The sequence below is a fragment of the Streptopelia decaocto genome, assembly GCF_964273445.1.
Source record: "Streptopelia decaocto genome assembly, chromosome: 1".
Taxonomy (NCBI): Eukaryota; Metazoa; Chordata; class Aves; order Columbiformes; family Columbidae; genus Streptopelia; species Streptopelia decaocto.
The window spans coordinates 43822027-43841441 of record NC_138663.1 but is presented as its reverse complement, the minus strand read 5'-3'; the positions used below and the strand labels follow the sequence as shown (position 1 = coordinate 43841441).

Here is a 19415-nt window from a genome sequence, read left to right as displayed (position 1 = left end):
GAGCAGCTGCAGGAGGCGCCTGGCGGACTCTGTTGAGCCCCAGAGAGCAAAGGGACTGAGCGTGGAGAGGTCTAAAAGAGTCCAGAACCAAAGTCCCTGGTGGACAAGGGTGGAGGGCCCGGAGAGGGCAAGAGCAGCCCAGAACCGAGCCCCAGGTGAGCAAGGGTAGAGGGCACGGAGAGGGCGAGAATAGCCCAGAACCGAGCCCCTGGCGGACAAGGGTATAGGGCACGGAGAGGGCGAGAAGAGCCCAGAACCGAGCCCCGAGCGAGCAAGGGTAGAGGGCGTTGAGAAGGCGAGAAGGGCCGAGAAGAGGCGAGTCCCGAGCTGGGTCGCAGCTCCCGACGCTCCGAGCCACACACGCACTGCCGGTCACACTGCGGCGGCGACAGCACTGAGAGCCGGCGCCTGCAGGGGGCGGCGTAAGAGCGGCAGCTCGGGGCGTCACAGCGGGAGGGCCGGGGGCGTCACAGCGGGCGGGGTGACGCCGGCCCGGGGCGAGCGGGCTGCGGCTCCGGCGCTGGGGCTCCCGCGGGCCCGGGCGGCCGGGAAATGCGTCTGCGAATGTGCCATTTGCACAGCTGCGGTTCGGGAGCGCAATTCGCTGCCGTGTGCGGGCTGTTGAAGGATGCGTCCGTCTGTGTCGGACCCAATTAATATACTGTCTATAAAGATGCTACTCCGGCTCCCCCACTGAAGTAACTTTAGAATAAAGTGATGAAGCAAGTATTTCATTTTCTTTACACTCATCTGATAGCTTAGCAAAGACCCAAATGTTAGAGACACTTCATACAGAATAACACAGTAACAACCACATATGAGAGACTAAGAGACATAAACCCACCAATCACCCCAAGAAGCAAGTAAAAAACCAAAAAAAAACAACCCCAAACCAAACCAACACCACCACCACAAAAACACACACACACAAACAAAAACCAAACCAAACCAACAAAAACCCCAAACCAGCGAGTTAAGATGCTATCCATCAATAAACCTAGCTTGGAACCAGGAGTTTCATGAACTTATGTAAAACTCAACACTTCTGTAACAATGTTAATATTTTCTCTGTCAAGGAAGAATACATAAGAACTGTAAGAAAGAGTCTCTTCAGGTACACAGAATGACCTAAATCTCACAAATAGAGATGGCACTGATTTGACAGATATAAGCATTACTAAAACATACACGAGGAAGACATGCCTTGACATATTCATTAAAAGCACATGCTAAGATGAACATCAGCCCAAGTACAACCAACAGGAATACTACCAAAACAAGAGAACATTTAAGGAAAAATGCTGATGGAATTCAGCCTCTTTCATTTCTTTATTCTCATTATATAAACAATCTTCAGTGCAACAACTTAATTTATCTTTTTCTGTTGCAAACAATAGATGCCTTATTGACTTGATATCTTCACAGCACCACCTTCAGAAACTGTGACAAACAAACAAAAAGTCTCATTAGAAATTGAATAAATTTATACTATCTGTTATAGAGACCTAAGAGTTAAGTGTCTGGTCTAGAAACTAGGGGTGTTTTCAAAACTTGAAGTTAAAGATTTAATGTATACTTAAAATACTCAATGTCCCATCCTATACACGGACTTTTTGTGAATTCCTTTACTACTTCCGAAAAGAAGTCAAAGGGACAAACACTAATGTCACCCCTGCCTACAAGTGTAACAATGTCCATTTTGTTCACTTAACACAAATCTTTCATCAAGATTAAAATAAAGCATTTACTAACAAAACTATTCTATAGATGTATAACTTATTCACACAAGTTTAAGGTACATGTAACCTCTCTGTCCAGGAAAGTATTTGATATAATCAGGTCTTCTTTGCCAAAACAGTCAGTTATTCTCTTCTCTGAAGACACCAAAACGTCTTCTAGAAATGGAACATCAATTAACTGCAGTAGTCGTAGCGGAATTTGCTGTTTCCAGACATCTTCTATTACTGATGCCACAAACAAACAAAGAAAAACATCATCAGAAGTAAGATACTATGTAAAACACTAACCTTTGTTTTTACTCACTTGAGAATGTTTTAAACATTCAAAGGAAACAAGGTAACAGCATAGTGTGAAGTCTCTGTGTTGGGGAAGAAGGGATCAAAATAAAAATGCTAAGAAAGAAGAAAACATCTGGCTTGCCCATCGTATTAGAATTAGTAGTAACCTACTCTAATTTGTATTACATACAAGAAAAGACAAACAAATAGCAAAGGAATCATATAATACAGATGCATTTAATCTTAAAAACTATTTCCTCCTGAAGTGGTATTTGCCTTAATAGAATAGCGCTATCTTGCAAAAACATAATCCTGTTTTGTTTCTTTCAGTTTACTCATTACAAACATTTACCCATTTAGTACTCATTCAGCTATTAAATTTAGGACTCTGAGGGGCAGTGTTTAACAGAAACAAGGTACTCAGCCCAAGCAGATACACTGAAGAATGATGAAGTTTTAAAAAGAAAAATTCAGTCCTCACCTCTTTTTGAAAGCGGATGAGTTGGTTCATTAGCCATGAGCTTTGGAGGTAAAAAGATGCGTGAACATGTATTGATTGAAGAAGCTCCTCTAACCTCTTTTTATTGGCTGCTTCTAATGCTAAGGGGTTTGAAAGTGTTGTTGCACACTTTGCTATGCCTAGGGGAAAAAAAAAAATCAGATATGTAGCAAATATGATCAGGACATATTTATCTTTCTGTCACTTCATAAATTTTTCTTAAATCAGGACTTTAGAGCTTTCTTGTATCTACAGTCTATCCTGCTGCTAGAAAACCAATAATCCACATCTGCTTTGTAGAAAGGGGAAGGATATCGATTCCAAATACTGTTTATGAGTTCCATTTCTTTTACCAGTTTCCACCAAGTAGGTCATTCATACTAATTCTCAAATTACAGCACAACTGATTGCAAACAGAAATGATTCCTAGGCTTACGCTATTATGCCAGACTCTCTTCTAAGTAACAAAGGGCAGATCACAGCAGTTCAGCATTACCAAGAAATATTGGGTAGCACCTGTGATTTAGGCATGACATTTCTCAAAACTGGCACACAGTTTTCAAAATTCTCCAATATCTAGGTTAGACAGACATAACTTCATCTACAGTTAACTCACCATAACTTTTAAAAAAGGAATCAGAATAGTTCAGAGTAACTCACTTGGAACGTCTTCTTGTCTTTGGATAGCAGATTTGCTCAAAAGACAAGCCCTACGTTTCTTTATCATTCTTGAATAAGTAAAGCTTTGCTCCAACTGGCTCAAACACCTTGTGATCCATCAATGCTTGGCAAACACAGACTCCCTTCAGCTGAGAAATATCATTGCAGATTAGGTACATGCTTTGCATAAGATGGCTCAGTACCACATCAACAGCATTTGAGCCCATGAAACAGTTTTTATATGTTTTCGGATGTTGTCCACGTCCTTTGATTTCCACCTGACTGTGAAGAGCATGAATACTACTATTCCACAGTTGAATTGCTTGAAAAGGACCATCGCAATCTGCAAAATATTTATATGAACATTTTACAGGTGTTTATAAAGTTTTACTTGAACGTTTAAAAATTTTTACTCTGTGAAATCAGTTATATAAGTATATATATTTAAAAATTCTCCAGAAATCAGCTTAATTTTACAAAGACAGAGAAAGATAGTACTTCATGAATCAGTCCTTTTTCTAAGTGGACTCACACCCACTAGCACAGAATCAACAGAAAAGAACAAAAAGGCACTATAAACAGGTGAGGAAGGTCTTTTGCTATTACTATGCAGACTGTATATATGTACACATACAGGTTAATTCATTACAGAATCAGAGAATGGCTGAGGTTTGCAGGGATCTCTGGGGTCCAGCTGGTTCAACCCCCCCTGCTCAAACAGGGCCACCCAGATGGTAGCCCAGCACCATGTCCAGACAGCTTTTTAATATGTCCAAGGGTGGAGGGCCCACAACCCCTCTGGGCACCACTGAGAAGGTCCTGGCTCCATCCTTTTTCCACCCTCCCTGCAGATGTACCTGAAGACATTGCTGAGAACCCCCCCGAGCCTTCACTTCTCCAGGCTGAGCAGTCCCAGGTCTCTCAGCTCCTGCTCCACACATCACTCCAAGCTCATTAGACAACAAACCAACATTTGCAGTACACTAAACGCGTCTGCCCCCCAGCCTTTCGCTCCCAACAACACAGCTCCACGCCCGGCCTTGGCTGCGGTGCCCCCTTAACCGCGACCGCCGGGGCCAGGCCCAGGGCCACCTCCTCTCCCCGCTGCGCAGCTGCTGCCCCCACCCACAGGACCTCGCCTGCGGCACCGGCAGCCGGAGGCACCGGCACCACAGAGCCCACTCCACTCCCCGGCGAGACACGGAACCGCCACCGCCTCAAGCACTGCGGAGAGGAAGCAGCGGCAGCAGAGAGACGGAGACGCTTTCCTACCCGCACCTCGCCGCCCCAGCTCGCTCCTGACCGCGGAGCCTCCTGAACCGCGGAGTCAAATAAACCGCCAGAACGGCGGCTGGCGGAAGCCGGCAGAGTGCATCACTTCCCGCCCTCTGCCACCTCCTCCGGCCGCCGCCCCAGCACCGCCCCTCCGGGGCGGAAGTGAGGCGCTCCGGCCGTCCGCCGCTCTCACCGCCGTGCCTGTCGCTATGGAGTAGCTGGAGCGAGACGTGGCCGAGCTGGGGCCGGAACGAGAGACGGAGCCGGCGTGACAGGCGGCCCGCCGAGCTCCCAGGGCGACGGGCAGCCGGGCGCTGCGCCGGCAGCTTCCCGCGGGCTCAGGTGAGCGGCCTGTCCCCCCCGCGCCCCGGGGCAGGAGCGGCTGCCCGTGGCCTAGTGCCGCTGCGCGGGGCGGGCAGGGCCCGCTGGCTCCCCGGCGCGGCGGTCTGGCGTCCCGGGAGCCCGGCGCGGGGGCTGGAGGGGAAAGGGGCCGCCCTGCAGGCGCGGTCGTTGCGTGAGCGGGGCCTGGCGGGGACCGTTGAGCTGCCCGAGCCGGCGGATCGCTCGCCCCTGACTGTGGCCGCCGCTCGTCCCGGGCTGGCTCCCGCCTCCTGTCCCGAGTATCCGGGGGCGGGTGAGCGCAGCCATCGGCCCTTCGTGCCGCGGGAAGCGGGGAATGTCCTGCGCGCCGCCGGCAGAGCGCTGCGAGTCCGGTCACACTGTAAATAACAGTAAATAGTTGGTCCGGGAGGGCTGGCCCGCGAGAGACAGTCCAGGGGTTTGTGCGGCATGTGGGTCAGGTTTTTCCTGTCAGCAGGCGAAAAACAGATCCCCGTGCATGGATCTCGTTCTGTCAGGTTTTGGGAGGCTTGCAGCTGTAGCTCAGTACCGAAATGGGGAATAAAAATAATGAAGGTGACTTGCTTTGAGGGCAGCTGCACCGTGCACAGCGCGTCATTGCGTTTGATCCTCCTCTTGTTTTTGTAAAAGATGCAAAAACTTGGTTGTGCCCTTTTTTTTTTTTTTTTTTTAATGTTTTGTTGTTGTTTTTCCTGAGACTTGGTTGTTCTAGCACCTGTTTCTTCTGTGAATTCATCATTATTTGGATCAGATCAGTGGGATGGGAGTTTGGGTTGGGTGGCATGAAGTACCCATGCACCTGCCTGCTGCTTTGGTTCGCAAAAGCAAATTGCTATAAGTCAGAATTCTGTGTGTATGATGCGCTGCTGTACAGTGTGCACCCGTGTCCATACATCAGATGATGCTGTGAATCAGTTTAAGTATAAATTAATAGTTTTAAGTCATGTAGTTGTTTTATATGAGTGAGAACTGAAGGGTGGTGAGGAACCTTTGTTTTGGGTATATTTTTATTTCAACACTTTGAGTATTTTGTCTCATTTCTTATTGCTGTATTGACTGTTGCTTACTACCTTGCCAAATGATTAGGTTGTCATTGTGCTGGAGTCTTGTTGCTGATGTGCATCAGCATAAAGACAATTGTCGATTGTGAGGGAAATCATTGAAATTGGTACACTGACCATACAGGTTTCTTCTTAGGATTGGTTCCGAGTTTCAAGGACTTGGTATCAGTAGCATTAATGTTACTCTTTAAATTAAAACAGAAAGAAATCAAAGTTATTAAACGTTTCTTTCATGTCCTGTGTTGCTTGTCTGAACACTGTTACTCTTAAGATCTTGTGCTTTCTCATTTGTTACTTTTTAACTTGAAAGTTTCATTGTGGGCGATACTTACTTTATCATCCCGTGGTTGTTAATTTTTCTATAGTAGTTTAGTTTGTTCTTTTAAGTCTAGTTTTCCTACAGTTGAGAACTAAAGTTGCTTATTTCAGATATGGTTAAATCATCATGATTTGTGGTATTCTAGATACTACCCAGAATACAGATATATTTTTTGGTATGGATTTTCTAGGTACATCGTTCCTGTCAGCATATTAGATATTTAGATTACAGTCCAAATGCTGACATGAGAATTTCTACAAATTTGGAGTTAGATGACATAAACTTAAAACCGGAGCTGCTTATTGAGAAGTAGGTTTCTCAGTACTCCCTACTCTTAGCTAAATTCATCGGTAGTTTACTTTCTGTTAAGCTGGAGTGGAACAGGTTGGACAGGGCATACCAGGCTTGCCTTTTAAATCCTAACCCTTCAGACACTGGAATGCTGTTACCATTCTCACCTAGTGGCTTTTCCACCCTTCTCACTGCAGTTAGTCTGTCTCCCACAGCAGAAGGCACTTCTGATGTAATCAATACTACACCATTTTTCCACAACGTGTATGGAGAAGCTTCCTTTCGAATTTATGCAAAGGAAATGGAACATGCGTGCACATGCATTTTTCTTCTTACTAGCTCTGCAATTAATTTTGCAGAGCATTTCTCAAGTTTTGAGAATTGTAACGCAAGGTTGTGTTGCATTGATTCCAGAGGTTTGATGGGTGGAAGTGAAGGAAATGATACAAAAAGCATAAGATTTAAAAATAAATAAATTAGGTTTTCAGTTAAGTTAAACTCATTAGGATTTATTTTATAGTTCTTCAGCATATAGAGTTTGTCCCATGGAACAGCTGCAGAATAAAATCTCGGAGAGTTGGAAATACCTATAGCTCCCATTTATAGTAGTCCATGATCCTTGTTTCTACCTGTTTATTGGGTTAATAAAAAATTCCTTTATACAGGGATATTACCCAATGCCTAATATCTGTTTTTTTTTGGGCTGTACAGTTCAAAATTGCATGCCTTTTTTCCATAGCACAATTAATGAAGTAAAATTAATGGTAATAAAATGTGACATGCTGTAGTTAAATTGCTTAGTAAAGGAATTCCATGTTTCTGTAATTTACTTCCAGCTATGATCTCAATAAAACACAATGCATACTAAGCAAGTACATAATTATTTTTATCTCATTGTATTCAGTCTCAGCTTCACATATCTAATACTCATAGTCCCTGTAATCAAGACCGACTGTCCCCTGAATGTGCTTGTAGTCATGTAGCCCCACTGAAGCCATAACTACTATTTCTGATTTTTTTGGTGAGACTAAGGAGCTGTGGAAAGGAAACAAACTCCATCTGTGTCTTGAATGTGGAAAAAGCTGTGGCATAAATGCATATATTAATAGACCAGATAATCTATGTATATCAGACCATTGCCTTACAAATGTACATAATACAGTGGCAAGAGCTTTAATTTGTATAAGCAAGCACCTCACATCCGATGAGGACATTTGGGCTTATTAGTCCCAGTGCTTATAGGTTTATTTGTTAGTGCCTTCTGCTTCTTTTGTCCTTGTTACCATGCCTTGGCAAACATGTTATTCATCACAACAGAATTTTGTCTCTTCCATTTGAATATGAATGACATCTCTATTTTTCAAAGAAGTGGTTTTACACAAATTATATGCTTGTGAGTTGAGTATAGAGCAAATAAGGCCATAAACGAAATTATTATTTCTGCAGATTTCACTGCATGTGCTGTCTTAGGTTTATTTTACTCTAGGTTGAAGAAATATGTACTCTTCACACCTTGTTTGAAAGAGAGTATAAAGAAATATTGTTGTTTTTTAACATACCGCATGACACTGATTCCAAGAAATAATTTCTTATTGCATTTTCTCTCCATCTTCTCTCACATTGATAAGGGAGATAAATGTCTCCTTTTTTTTTTTCCCCACTGTTTCTTTCCTGTCTTCATTCTTTCTTGTGTATCTATTATCAGCGAGACAGTTGTATAAATGGGACATAGGCTTCAGAACTTCCGTCTGGCAGAACAGGAAAGTCAAATTTTTTGGCACTAATTATGACAACTGTGGAAGTACACATTACAGGGGGAGATGAACTGAATTGTAAGCTACCACAGTCTTTTAGCTCTTAAATTTGGAAGATGATGTGAAAAAACTTCCTTGTACAATTTTGTTAAAGCATAAAAAGATGTTTTCTTGTGTACTTCCTATCCAGCAGCAGATCAGCTCGTTAGTACTTATGTCATACAAATAGTAAAGTCAGCAGCCTGATGGGTAAAATACTGAATTTTGAGCTTGTATTTTAACAGGCACAGTGTAGGAAAGAACAAATTTTTAAATTGACTTCTGTATAATACACATCTATCCTTTTGCTGGTCTGTGATCTTAAGCAGTCCTTCCCTCCAGAAAATAGGTAGTTCCATGAGCAATGGAATAAAAGGAGCCTGGTTTCCTTCAGATTTGGTTCTCTTTGTTGATTGATAGCCATATATGAGTTGCAATGCTTTCCCTTCATGGGAGCACTTTATAGATTTTCTGCTTTATTCAATCGCCTGTTTTCAAGAAATGGTTGAATTTCGCAGTCCTTAGTTGCTTTGTTAGATCTAAGGAAGAATGATAATCAGATTCAAAAGTTTTGGAAGAATAGTAGAAGCAATGACATATAATCCCCAGATACGTGTGCACAGAAATGTGTATGCAGTATGAATATGTATAACTGAAAAGCCCTGGAAGTTTTATTTCAGTATCCTTTCTGTGGGTTACTCTTATACCCTATTGCATCCTCGGTTAGATGTCCTTTTTAACACTACAGTTTTCAACATGTGTCTTATGTTAACAGAAATTGGGAAAGGGCTGTGAAACTTTTTTCTTGTCTTTGTAGGATAATACATGGGCATACGGTTGCAACAATGGAGTCCATGCTGAATAAATTGAAGAGTACCGTTACAAAGGTAACGGCCGATGTCACCAGTGCGGTCATGGGAAACCCTGTCACCAGGGAATTTGATGTTGGCCGACATATTGCCAGTGGTGGTAATGGTCTTGCTTGGAAGATATTCAATGGAACTAAAAAATCAACAAAACAGGTGGGTTGTCAAGTAGAAAGCTGAGTTTATAAGCATTAGGTAACAGACTTATGGGTAGCAGCTGGTAAGTGGCATTTAAAAACAAAATCCAGCTGAGCTGACTAATGCTAAGGGTAGTACTTTAAGTAAAATGAAACAAAGAACTCAAAATTACTTAAATATAGTGTTCTCAGCTACATAGGTGATAGTAGTTGCTTTAAGTCTTCACTGCTGGAGAAAGAAGTGGTTCTGTATTCATAGCATACAACTTGAGAGCAAGATCAAGAGTTAATCTGAGTTAAGACTGGTCTGACAAGAAGGAAGAAGTTTGTTTTAATGTGGATTGGTTCTCCGTTTTGTTTCACCTTGCAGCTTTTCTTGGCAGGAGTACTGGCTTTTTACAGTTTAAAATATTCATGAAGTATGCCATCATTTGTTCTCAGCCTAAGAGACTGTAGATTTTTTGCTCAGCTGCTCTACAGAAGTTGAGAGGTTAGAAATGTTGAGAGAAGGAGGAGGAGGTTGTGGAGGAAGTTACGCTTTCGCTGTGCTGCTTGCAGATCAGTATTGTTCGCTTTTAGTTTCCTTAAAATATTAGGGTTTAGAGCACTAGTATATAAACTTCTGACTCACTTGGAATTCACATGTATAAATGGAAGTATGATTGTGATGTTGGAAGAAGGTTTGCCAGAAACAGAGTTTAAGAACTGCTCTTGTAGAAAATTATTTTGTTGTACTGGAGAAATGTCAAATCTCTTTTTTCAAACTTGGAGAGGAAATAGAATTTTTAGCGAGTAAACAGAAGAGTTAATTTATGGCCTTCAGTTAAACTTGGTGTTGACGTGATGTGAAGTCACTTAGACAATGAATCAGCTTGCTACAGATGTACCAAAAAGAAATGGGCACAGAGGAATAACTTTGGAAAACGTATAGACAATATGTTAAATGGTAGAAAATAAGCTGTAGCAAACAGAGAAGAAATAAACTATGCAGAATAAATAATCTGTGGAGAACGTGTGATCTGATTGTGACAGAATCTGAATAATGTCAAGTACGTACTTTTTCTGTATTCTCAAGCATCTGTCTAGCTGTTGCAGGAGTCTATACATCTGGTATTTACTGAGTGTACTAAATGTTCCAATTGTGTGGTTTGGGTTTTGCTGTGGTTTTTTTATTTGTTTGTTTGTTTTCCCCTATTCAACTATGCAAACAAGTGATAACATTGAAAGTATGGTAGTTTTGAAAGGTTTTATACAGTCTCTGTGCCCTGTAAGCATTTGAGCAGGTGTAGCTTTGAGGGTCTGGAGTATCATAGCAAGTTTCTTTCACTGCCTAATTGACAGAGTGTCTGTGACTGTGTTCCTGTCAGTCCTGTTTTTCAAGCTTTGAATGGGTGTTCTGACCACTGATTTTGCAGTTTTAGTTCAGGTGTTACCACATGGGATCTCACGGTATCTCTGAATGTTTGTATGCCATCATTAGTCAGTAAAAATACAGCAGCAGTTGTACTGCAGGGAATTTTAGTTGGCTAGAGATTCGACATGCAATTACCGTTCATTATTAATATTATCAGTTGGGTATCATCATGTCAACATTCAGTTTGCTTATGCAAAATAAAACTACACAACAATACAAAAATTAATGTTGTGTTGTATTGCAATGTATCTGTTCTTTAACACTATTTTTATTTCTTTTGCGTGTACCTTTTGAATGTTGGCTGGGCAATATGGAAGTGGCTGTCTGTCATTTTCCAAGTGGTAGCAGTGACTTCTGTGAAGTGATACACATATTTGCTGTATTGCAAGTGTGTATATCTGATGTGAAGCTACAAGCACTAAGAATCTTTTTACAGGAAATGTGTACTGTAATCAGACAAGCAGGATGTAAGGGCTTAATTGCCCATGTTTTTGTCACTTTACAACAACACAAGTCATAATTTAAGTCATTGCAGCCAGATAAAATAGCTAAATTTTGAGTTTTAGCATTATGGCAGTAGAGCTGATCGTAAATCTCTGTCTGAGAACAAATGGAAGTCAGTCTTACAGAAGCTGGTCAGCTGAAGTTAAGATTTCAAATATGGATTAATTTGGTTCCTGTATAAAGTCAGTGGACAGTTACAAATATTCCATCTCTGGTGATAGTAGATATTTATGATTTTATTCCTCTTTTCAGAGTTCTGCCTGGTTCCTGCCTTGCTGGTTTCCCTGGATTTCTGAATGTACATGGGGGGGCTTGCTTTGTTTGTTTGTTTGCTTGTTTTTAATATGTCTTGTTCTTTCTTGCTTACTTTGTAGGTGATTGAATAATAACCTAACAGAAAGTGAGGAAATTACTCACCTTTGTGAATATTTTTGTCTGGTGTTATGTGATAGCTGATTTGCTTCTGTTTGTTTAAAAGATTTATGAGTCTTTCTGGTTATACACTTATACATGAAGTTACATGTTGCTAATTTTATAGTAGGTACTTCTGCTCATCTTAGATTTGTTAACTTAGTCTTTATGCACTTTTTTTTTTTTTCTGGCATAACATGGCACTTGTCCTTTTTTCTGCTTAGAAAGTGCAATCATAAAGAAGTAGATGGGGTAAGGTCACTTATTGTTCTTGTGGATGGCAGCTCAGTCATAAAAACTAGCAGAATTAAGAAGATAATGATTTGCACTTCAAGACTACTGTAGTCATCGTTAACTTTTACTGTGGTGGTAGTAAATATATACTAAGTATATACTAAATTTATTAATGTTAGGTAAGTCAGCTTTCTGTTGTTTTGGCTGTGCATACAGTAGCTTTGAAATGAAAGCTTCCTACTATTCAAACTTTAAAGGCTAATTTATTTTAAAACTGAAATAGTTGTATTGGATACCTTATGACAAAAACAAACTGTTGGGAAAGTAGGGTTATAAAAAAACATTGGCAAACTTTTAAAAATAAAACCCCCAAAAGCTGGAGGAAAATCTTTTTCTGGAAGAAGACCAGAGTAATAACTGGAATGCTTTCCAGTATTTTAGTTCAGAGACTATTTTGCTTTGCACAGTGGGAGGCTTTGGTAAAACATCATGTGTTTTCGTATTGAGTTACATTTGATTATTCATTAAAAAAATGCTTGAGTGCATATGGGTAAAATGAAAGGGAAAACAGGCATAATGTTTCTAAAATCAAGTACTCTGCTACCTTAAAATATCCTTTGCTGTTATGTTCATGACTTAGTCTTTAACATGATTACATGTAAGTTTTTTCCACAAGAGCACTATATCTTTTCAGGACAGATAGTGAACTGTAGTTATTAAATATTTTGTGGTTGGTTGGTTTGCTTGTTGTTTTTTTTTTTTTTTTTCTTCCTTGTTATTCTGTGCTTAGTCTCTGGCATTATTACTCCACACGGTTAAGAACGTCATTGAAAAAAAGAAGGATTTGAGCTTCTGTAGCATTCATCACTATAGTGCTTGAATGTTTTACAGGTGTTCTTAATGTGCTTTCTCAGTATGCAATGGGATGAATAGGAAGAGGCATTTCTATTTCATTATTATTACGTTTCCACAGTTTTTAGTCTTTCATTTAGAAATACTTTCTAGTTTTGTTTGCATCTTTTCTGACATGCAAACCCAGTGTGTTTCAGAATTCTTGCCTTCCTCTTGGGGGCAGGAGAGAAAGCGTGATATGCCTTGGTTGCCTACTTGCCTTTTTCTGGTTAGAGGCAAAAGGACATCAGGAGCCAGAATGGAAGTGATGGGCACAGCTTGCTAGGAAGCACCAAGGCTGGGTGTACTATTTCTATTTCTTTCCCTTGGTTCTGGCCTTTGTTGATGGATATCAGCAGCACTTTTTTTTCCTTGCATGAGAACAGAGTAGGATTTGCTTTTGATTTAGACTACCTGCTTTCTTATGATCTGAGGGACTAGAGCGCACTATCAGCAAGTTTGCTGATGACACCAAGCTGGGAGGAGTGGCTGACACACCAGAAGGCTGTGCTACCATCCAGCGAGACCTTGACAGGCTGTTGAGTTAGGCAGGGAAAATTTTAATGAAATATAACAAAAGCAATTGTAGAGTCTTGCATCTGGTCAGGGACAACCCCAGATTCCAGTGTAAGTTGGGGAATAACCTGTTAGAGAGCAGTGTAGGGGAAAGGGACCTGGGAGTCCTGTTGGACAGCAGGATGACCATGAGCCAGCACTGTGCCCTTGTGGCCAGGAAGGCCAATGGCATCCTGGGGTGTATTAGAAGGGGGGTGGTTAGTAGGTCGAGAGGTTCTCCTCCCCCTCTACTCTGCCCTGGTGAGACCACACCTGGAATATGGTGTCCAGTTCTGGGCCCCTCAGTTCAAGAAGGACAGGGAACTGCTGGAGAGAGTCCAGTGCAGGGCAATAAAGATGATTAAGAGAGTGGAACATCTCCCTTATGAGGAAAGGCTGAAGGAGCTGGGTCTCTTTAGCTTGGAGAAGAGGAGACTGAGGGGTGACCTTATTAATGTTTATAAATATATAAAGGGTGAGTGTCATGAGGATGGAGCCAGGCTCTTCTCGGTGACAACCAGTGATAATACAAGGGGCAGTGGGTACAAACTGGAACACAGGAGATTCCATTTAAATTTGAGAAGAAACTTCTTCTCAGTGAGGGTGCCAGAGCCCTGGACCAGGCTGCCCAGGGGCGTTGTAGAGTCTCCTACTCTGGAGACATTCAAAACCCGCCTGGACACCTTCCTGTGTAACCTCATCTAGGTATTCCTGCTCTGGCAGGGGGATTGGACTAGATGATCTTTCAAGGTCCCTTCCAAACCCTGACATTCTGTGATTCTGTAATTATTATTTTCTCTCTTCCCCTCCCCCCCCCCCCCCTTATTTTTTAGCATGTGCATTGGCAAAGATAGAAGGATTTTTGCATTCTCTTGGGTTTTTAAGGTCTTTACATGGACAACTAAAGACGTGTTTTAAACTGTCAGTGTGTATTTCAAACTTGTATGTATTTCTTAAGGAATGCAGGATTGCAAATGGACTATGTGGTGAGTTAACCCCGATCAGCAACCAAACACCCACACAGCTACTCACTCACTTCCCCACCCCCAGCAGGATAGGGGCAGAAAATAGGAAGAGGAAAAGCAAGAAAACTCACAGGTCAAGATCTGAAGAGTTTAATAGGTGTGAGAAGAGGGGAAGGGAAAAAAGAAGCAAAGCAAATGAAATTGCTCACCATGTCCCACAGGCAGAGGGATGCTCATCGAGTCTCCAGACAACAGCCACTTTGGAAGCCAAACCCTCTCCTTGTTATGCCCAAGTTTTTATCTGTGAGCATGATGCTGTATGATACAGAATAGCCCTTTGGCCAATCAGGATTAGCTGTCTTGGCCATGTCCCATCCCAGCCTCCTGCCCACCCACAGCCTACTCACTATGGGAAAACGAAAGCCTTGACACCGTGTAGGGGTTGTTACTCAACAGCCAAAAGATTTGTGTGTTATCAACACTGTTCTAGCCACAAGTCTAAAACACAGCATGGTATGGAATGCTATGGAGAAAGTGAGCTCTGTCTCAGCCAGACCCAGTACAAAGGAAAACTGCCCAAAGAAGCTGAGAAAAGGAAATTGGGGCATTTAGTGATTAACACTACAAGGATATAAAGCCTTTATGAAGGGATATATTAGTGAATACCAGGTCTTTGAGACCATGGTCAGCAGGCTTCCCCTGAAATATACGACCACAATCCAAGAGAGCTGATGTACACTTTCATCTTCAGTGTCTGAAAGTGTTCTGCATGTCTTAATATGATTGTAGCCCAGTTAAACCATGTCCTGTGTCTTGCATGCTGTGACAATGCTTACTGCTGTTTGCACAGGTGATATTTAATTCCTTGGCAAAGGCACTGGAGAACTTAAACACTGATCTTTTCAGTGATTCACATTATAAGTTCTAAATTATTGGCAGTAACAACAAATGTTTTCTGGGAAGATCTTCATCCCAGCACGTATTTCCATGGTACACATCATAATATACAACTGTCTCAGTGTCATCCCTGAGCTTTACCTAACCACTTTGAAGTAAAGCACTTTGCTTAAACATGTGGCAGGTGAGACAAAAGGTGTGAAATAGCTCATGCTTGTGAACAGAACTGAGATTTAAACTTGGATCTCTTGAGTGCCCAGTCTAGTCCCCTGCATACTTGTGGATACTTTCAAACTCAGGTTCATAGCGTTACCAACACCCTCAGACACATGGTGTCAGCTGTGGGGTTGTCCTGTGCAGGGACAGGAGTTGGACTCAATGATCCTTGTGGGTCCCTTCCAACTCAGGACATGATTCAATATACTGTGCTGAGCAAGGTGTGTACGCTTCCTATCACATAATGAAAGAAAATTTGTGTTGTTAAAGATAAGGGTTGTTTTACCTCTACTTTTCTGGTTTCTTTGTGGAGAGCAGTCATATTTTTTTTAAAATGTATTCTAGTCTTTTTATGTTAAATTTATTTTTATATCACAAAATTGGAATTGTGACACAAGTGCAGAACTAAATAACGAGTAGTCATCTGCAGGAAGAAGCTACTCTTCCTTCAAACCTATGAAATGGAATGAAAAAAATAAAGTGGAAGCTCCCCTAGAGCTTCCTGTGGAAAGAAGTAGTAGACATGTAAGCCTTTCAAGGCTTTCATCTCAGTAAGTTTCCATGAAAGTATTATAGTTACAGGAAATGGAATCCCTATCAGCTACAGTCAGTAACCCTCCTTTTTGGGTTTGAATATCAGTTCTTGCAAAACAGAAAAACAGGAATAACGTGATTGTAGTCAAAGTTTGACAGCGTTATTTGGTTCACGTGGCATAAAACCATTAACACTTTTGAATGCTTCAAAGCACAGTGTGTGGTTTTAGTAGTTTTGATCCACTGAGAGTGTGTTCTATGGCCTGTGACTCAGCTGTCTCTTCATTCTTCTGTACAATAATATCTGGTGACTTATGAGGGTTAAGATATTCTATTGTTGATATGGTATTCTGCATAAAAAGAATCAATGTTGACTATGGAATTTAATTTCAGAATGCAATATTTTGAATTATTAATATCAGAACACATTTAATATTTTAGTGTCCATGACTGTACACTTTCTTCTTGTATCAGATGTGTTACATGAAAATGACAAGTTGTCACACAGCCCAAATTATTTTGATTCTTGACATTCCACAATAAGTCTACAAAATCAATGTGCTAACAATCATTTTCACACTTGGAATACTACAATTTCATATGCATACTTATTTGTGAGCTAATTTTGGATATGTAAAAGTTCTGTCAAACTTCAAACAAACCATGCAGGTTTGCAGCAAGCAGCAACAGAACTTATTTATACCCATCATAAAATATTGAAACCATAGTTGATGTTCCACACTATCCAATTTAAACATTAACGTTCTGATTATTTTGACTTGTCATTAAACAGAAGTGCTGCATGAATTTGAAATTTTGTCATTCGTCACATACTGCTCAATACATTCACACTTTGTACTGGAAAATGTGTATTTTTTAAATAATTGGTATAGTGTATGCCTTCCATCCCCTATCATTGGTTCCTCCCTGCCTTGTGTCAATGTTAATGTTTGATCCATCACACTTAAGAGCTGGAGCAGGGAGCTGGTATGAATAGAAGCAGGAAAACTCTACTTAGTTGAGCTATTAATAGTTGTAGAGGTTCACCTGCTAATGGCTTAATGAAACAGGTACCAGCTAAAAAATATAAACCAATTTTTTTTGTGTTTTACTGATTTTTTTTTTTTAATCAATAATGTAACTGTTTCTTTGAGATTTTAATTATAGTAATGGTTGTAAAATATGCAGTAAAAGAGCACAGACATCTTATTGGGACTGAAAACAGTATTTTCATATAATTTTCTACTGGTTTCTAACCTTTATTATTATTCATAATGCTGTTGTAAGAGAATAAGAAAGTATCTATTTCGTTATAAAGTTTTTAATTCATTTTTTTCTTCAGTTGATTTATTTTTCTTTAATGGCTTCCTAGATGGTGATATAATCTCATTTTTTATTTCACATCCACCTCTGTAATTTCAGAGTTTCATATAAGTTTCTTCATTTTCTCCCACTCCATTTGCAGAGGTTGGCTGGAAGAACTATTTTATCTGGTTTTAACATCTATGACATTTCTGAGACTTCTTTTTATATATGTTTAAGCATTAACATTTTTTAATGTTTTATCACGTGAATGGTCTGCTAAGATTGATTGATTCCTGTGACTATGCATTATCTTTCGTGAATGTCAAGTTTAATATAGATCATACTAGTTTGGAGCAGAATGCTGTTAATAAAGCACCACTGAAATATTTAATGCCAAATGAATGCATATGTGCTCAGAATATTTTAATTCATAGCTGATGTAAATGCTTTCATCTACTGAAAATCAAGCTGAATTCTGTCCTGCGGATCTACTGCTTTGTCTCTGTATAGATAGTGGTTATAGTTTACATAATACTGTTTATAAGCTGAGGAGCAGTAGTACGTTAACTCTTAAAATATATATTTCAGAGGTTATATACAGTTACTTGTATGATTATAACTGGGACAAAGTAAGGACAATATGTATATATACATTGCAGTGGTGGTATTGTACTGTTCGTTCAAAAAAGTGTGTGTGTGTATGTAATTGTGTATAGACATGTTTTTTGGCTGTGTTACATACCAAGTGAGTTTTGTTACTTATTTCTAGGAAGTAGCAGTTTTTGTCTTTGATAAGAAGCTAATAGACAAGTATCAAAAATTTGAAAAGGATCAGATTATTGATTGTTTAAAACGAGGTGTTCAACAGCTAACCAGGCTTCGACACCCTCGACTACTCACCGTTCAACATCCGTTGGAAGAATCCAGGTGAGCTGGAGTAAAGTTGGGAACAGACTTTCTTAATAATTGTTTTGTTATTGGATGTAAAATACCTGGAAAATTCAACACTGCATCTGGTGAAATTCAAGTTTACTATATTTACTTATGTGAGAATGGTATTTATCCCATCCTTAGGGTTTTTTTTTCCCCTCAAGCCATAGGATGCATTTCTGCTGTGAATCTAGTGAATCCAATTAGTGATCTATTGCATGATCTTTGTCCAGTTGCAGCTATAAAGCTACATGTGACCTTTACAACATGAATATTTGATAGTTAAGTTAATTTCACTTTTAAAGAACTCTCTTCAAAATTGTTTTCTTTCAAAAGGTTGCTCATGCATTTGTTCTGTTTATGAGATAGTATGTACTTCAGTACATATGAGACTGGAGATTTTTGGTAGATTGCATGTGTTGTGGCCACATATGTGTTTGCTTATTCATATGTATCTTTCCCCCAGTCCTAAACACATTTCACATTCACAAGGGTTCAAAGCTGTCATTGCCCCTGTGGTTCAGAGTGCCCTTGCAAAAGCCTAAGGAAGATTAATTAGGTAAATGAAGATAGCTCTCTGTACTTTACAGGAGTAAATAAACTATTACATGCTAAGGGGCCTGGGGTCATCTCAGTCCAAAGTGTCTGCAAGTGAATCCCAGAGTATATCCCAGGCTTCTTCCTAAAATTGTTACAGTATTTTGATTGACTTAGCAACTACATGTGTAATTATTTTTTTCTCTGAACTCTGCACTTCAGAAGAAAAGGCCAAGTTTCATACCTTGGAGTGCAAAGAAAGCTGTGCTGTTTTCATGGAGAATTTAAGCCTTTTGAATAAAATTAACAGTGTAGTTATGTCAGAATTCTCATTCATGAGTTTTTAGTAATGCCTTATGCTTTACTCCAGTTGATCTTTCCATACTCAGCACACTTACTTACTGGTAGAAACACCAGCAGCACAAAACCTGTCCAGTTGCTTGCTGTGCCAGAGAATGATGTAACAATTTCTGGAGGGGATTAATAAAAGTTTACTTAGAATATTTGCATGTGTGACCTTGTGTAAGATTTCTTTAGAACTGCAAGTCTCTCCAGAGTGCTTATTCTTGAAGAAATCTGTCATGAGCTCCCTCTGGCTGGACTGTACCTGGTCTTTTTTTTGTGTTTCCAAAGTAACGCACAGTTGGTTGAACTACTTGCAAGTCACCTTTTATTCTTCCTTTGTGAAGCAAAGGGATACTTGGTGTACCTGCACAGCTGAAGTAGATATAGAACAAAAAGCC

At 40.4% G+C, this 19415-nt stretch overlaps 2 protein-coding genes across 3 annotated transcripts in view; one reads left to right on the top strand and one right to left on the bottom strand.

Moving 5' to 3' along the window:
- Positions 1-652: 652 nt before the first annotated feature.
- On the bottom strand, positions 653-4443 carry DEPDC4 (DEP domain containing 4). Its single transcript, XM_082072345.1, is given in 6 exon segments — positions 653-1440; positions 1807-1964; positions 2500-2551; positions 2554-2657; positions 3230-3520; positions 4035-4443. Coding segments are annotated over 6 exon segments (636 nt in total). The 5' UTR covers positions 4045-4443; the 3' UTR covers positions 653-1419.
- A 135-nt stretch (positions 4444-4578) lies between these two features.
- Positions 4579-19415, top strand: part of SCYL2 (SCY1 like pseudokinase 2) — a 35828-nt gene continuing 20991 nt past the window's right edge. The window contains exons 1-3 of one of the 2 annotated variants that reach the window (XM_082076104.1): positions 4579-4794; positions 9094-9298; positions 17975-18132. In XM_082076104.1, the coding sequence (XP_081932230.1) occupies positions 9122-9298; positions 17975-18132 (335 nt within the window). In that variant the 5' untranslated portion in view covers positions 4579-4794; positions 9094-9121. The remainder of the gene's footprint in view (positions 4795-9093; positions 9299-17974; positions 18133-19415) is intronic. The other variant, XM_082076103.1, reaches the window with a different exon arrangement.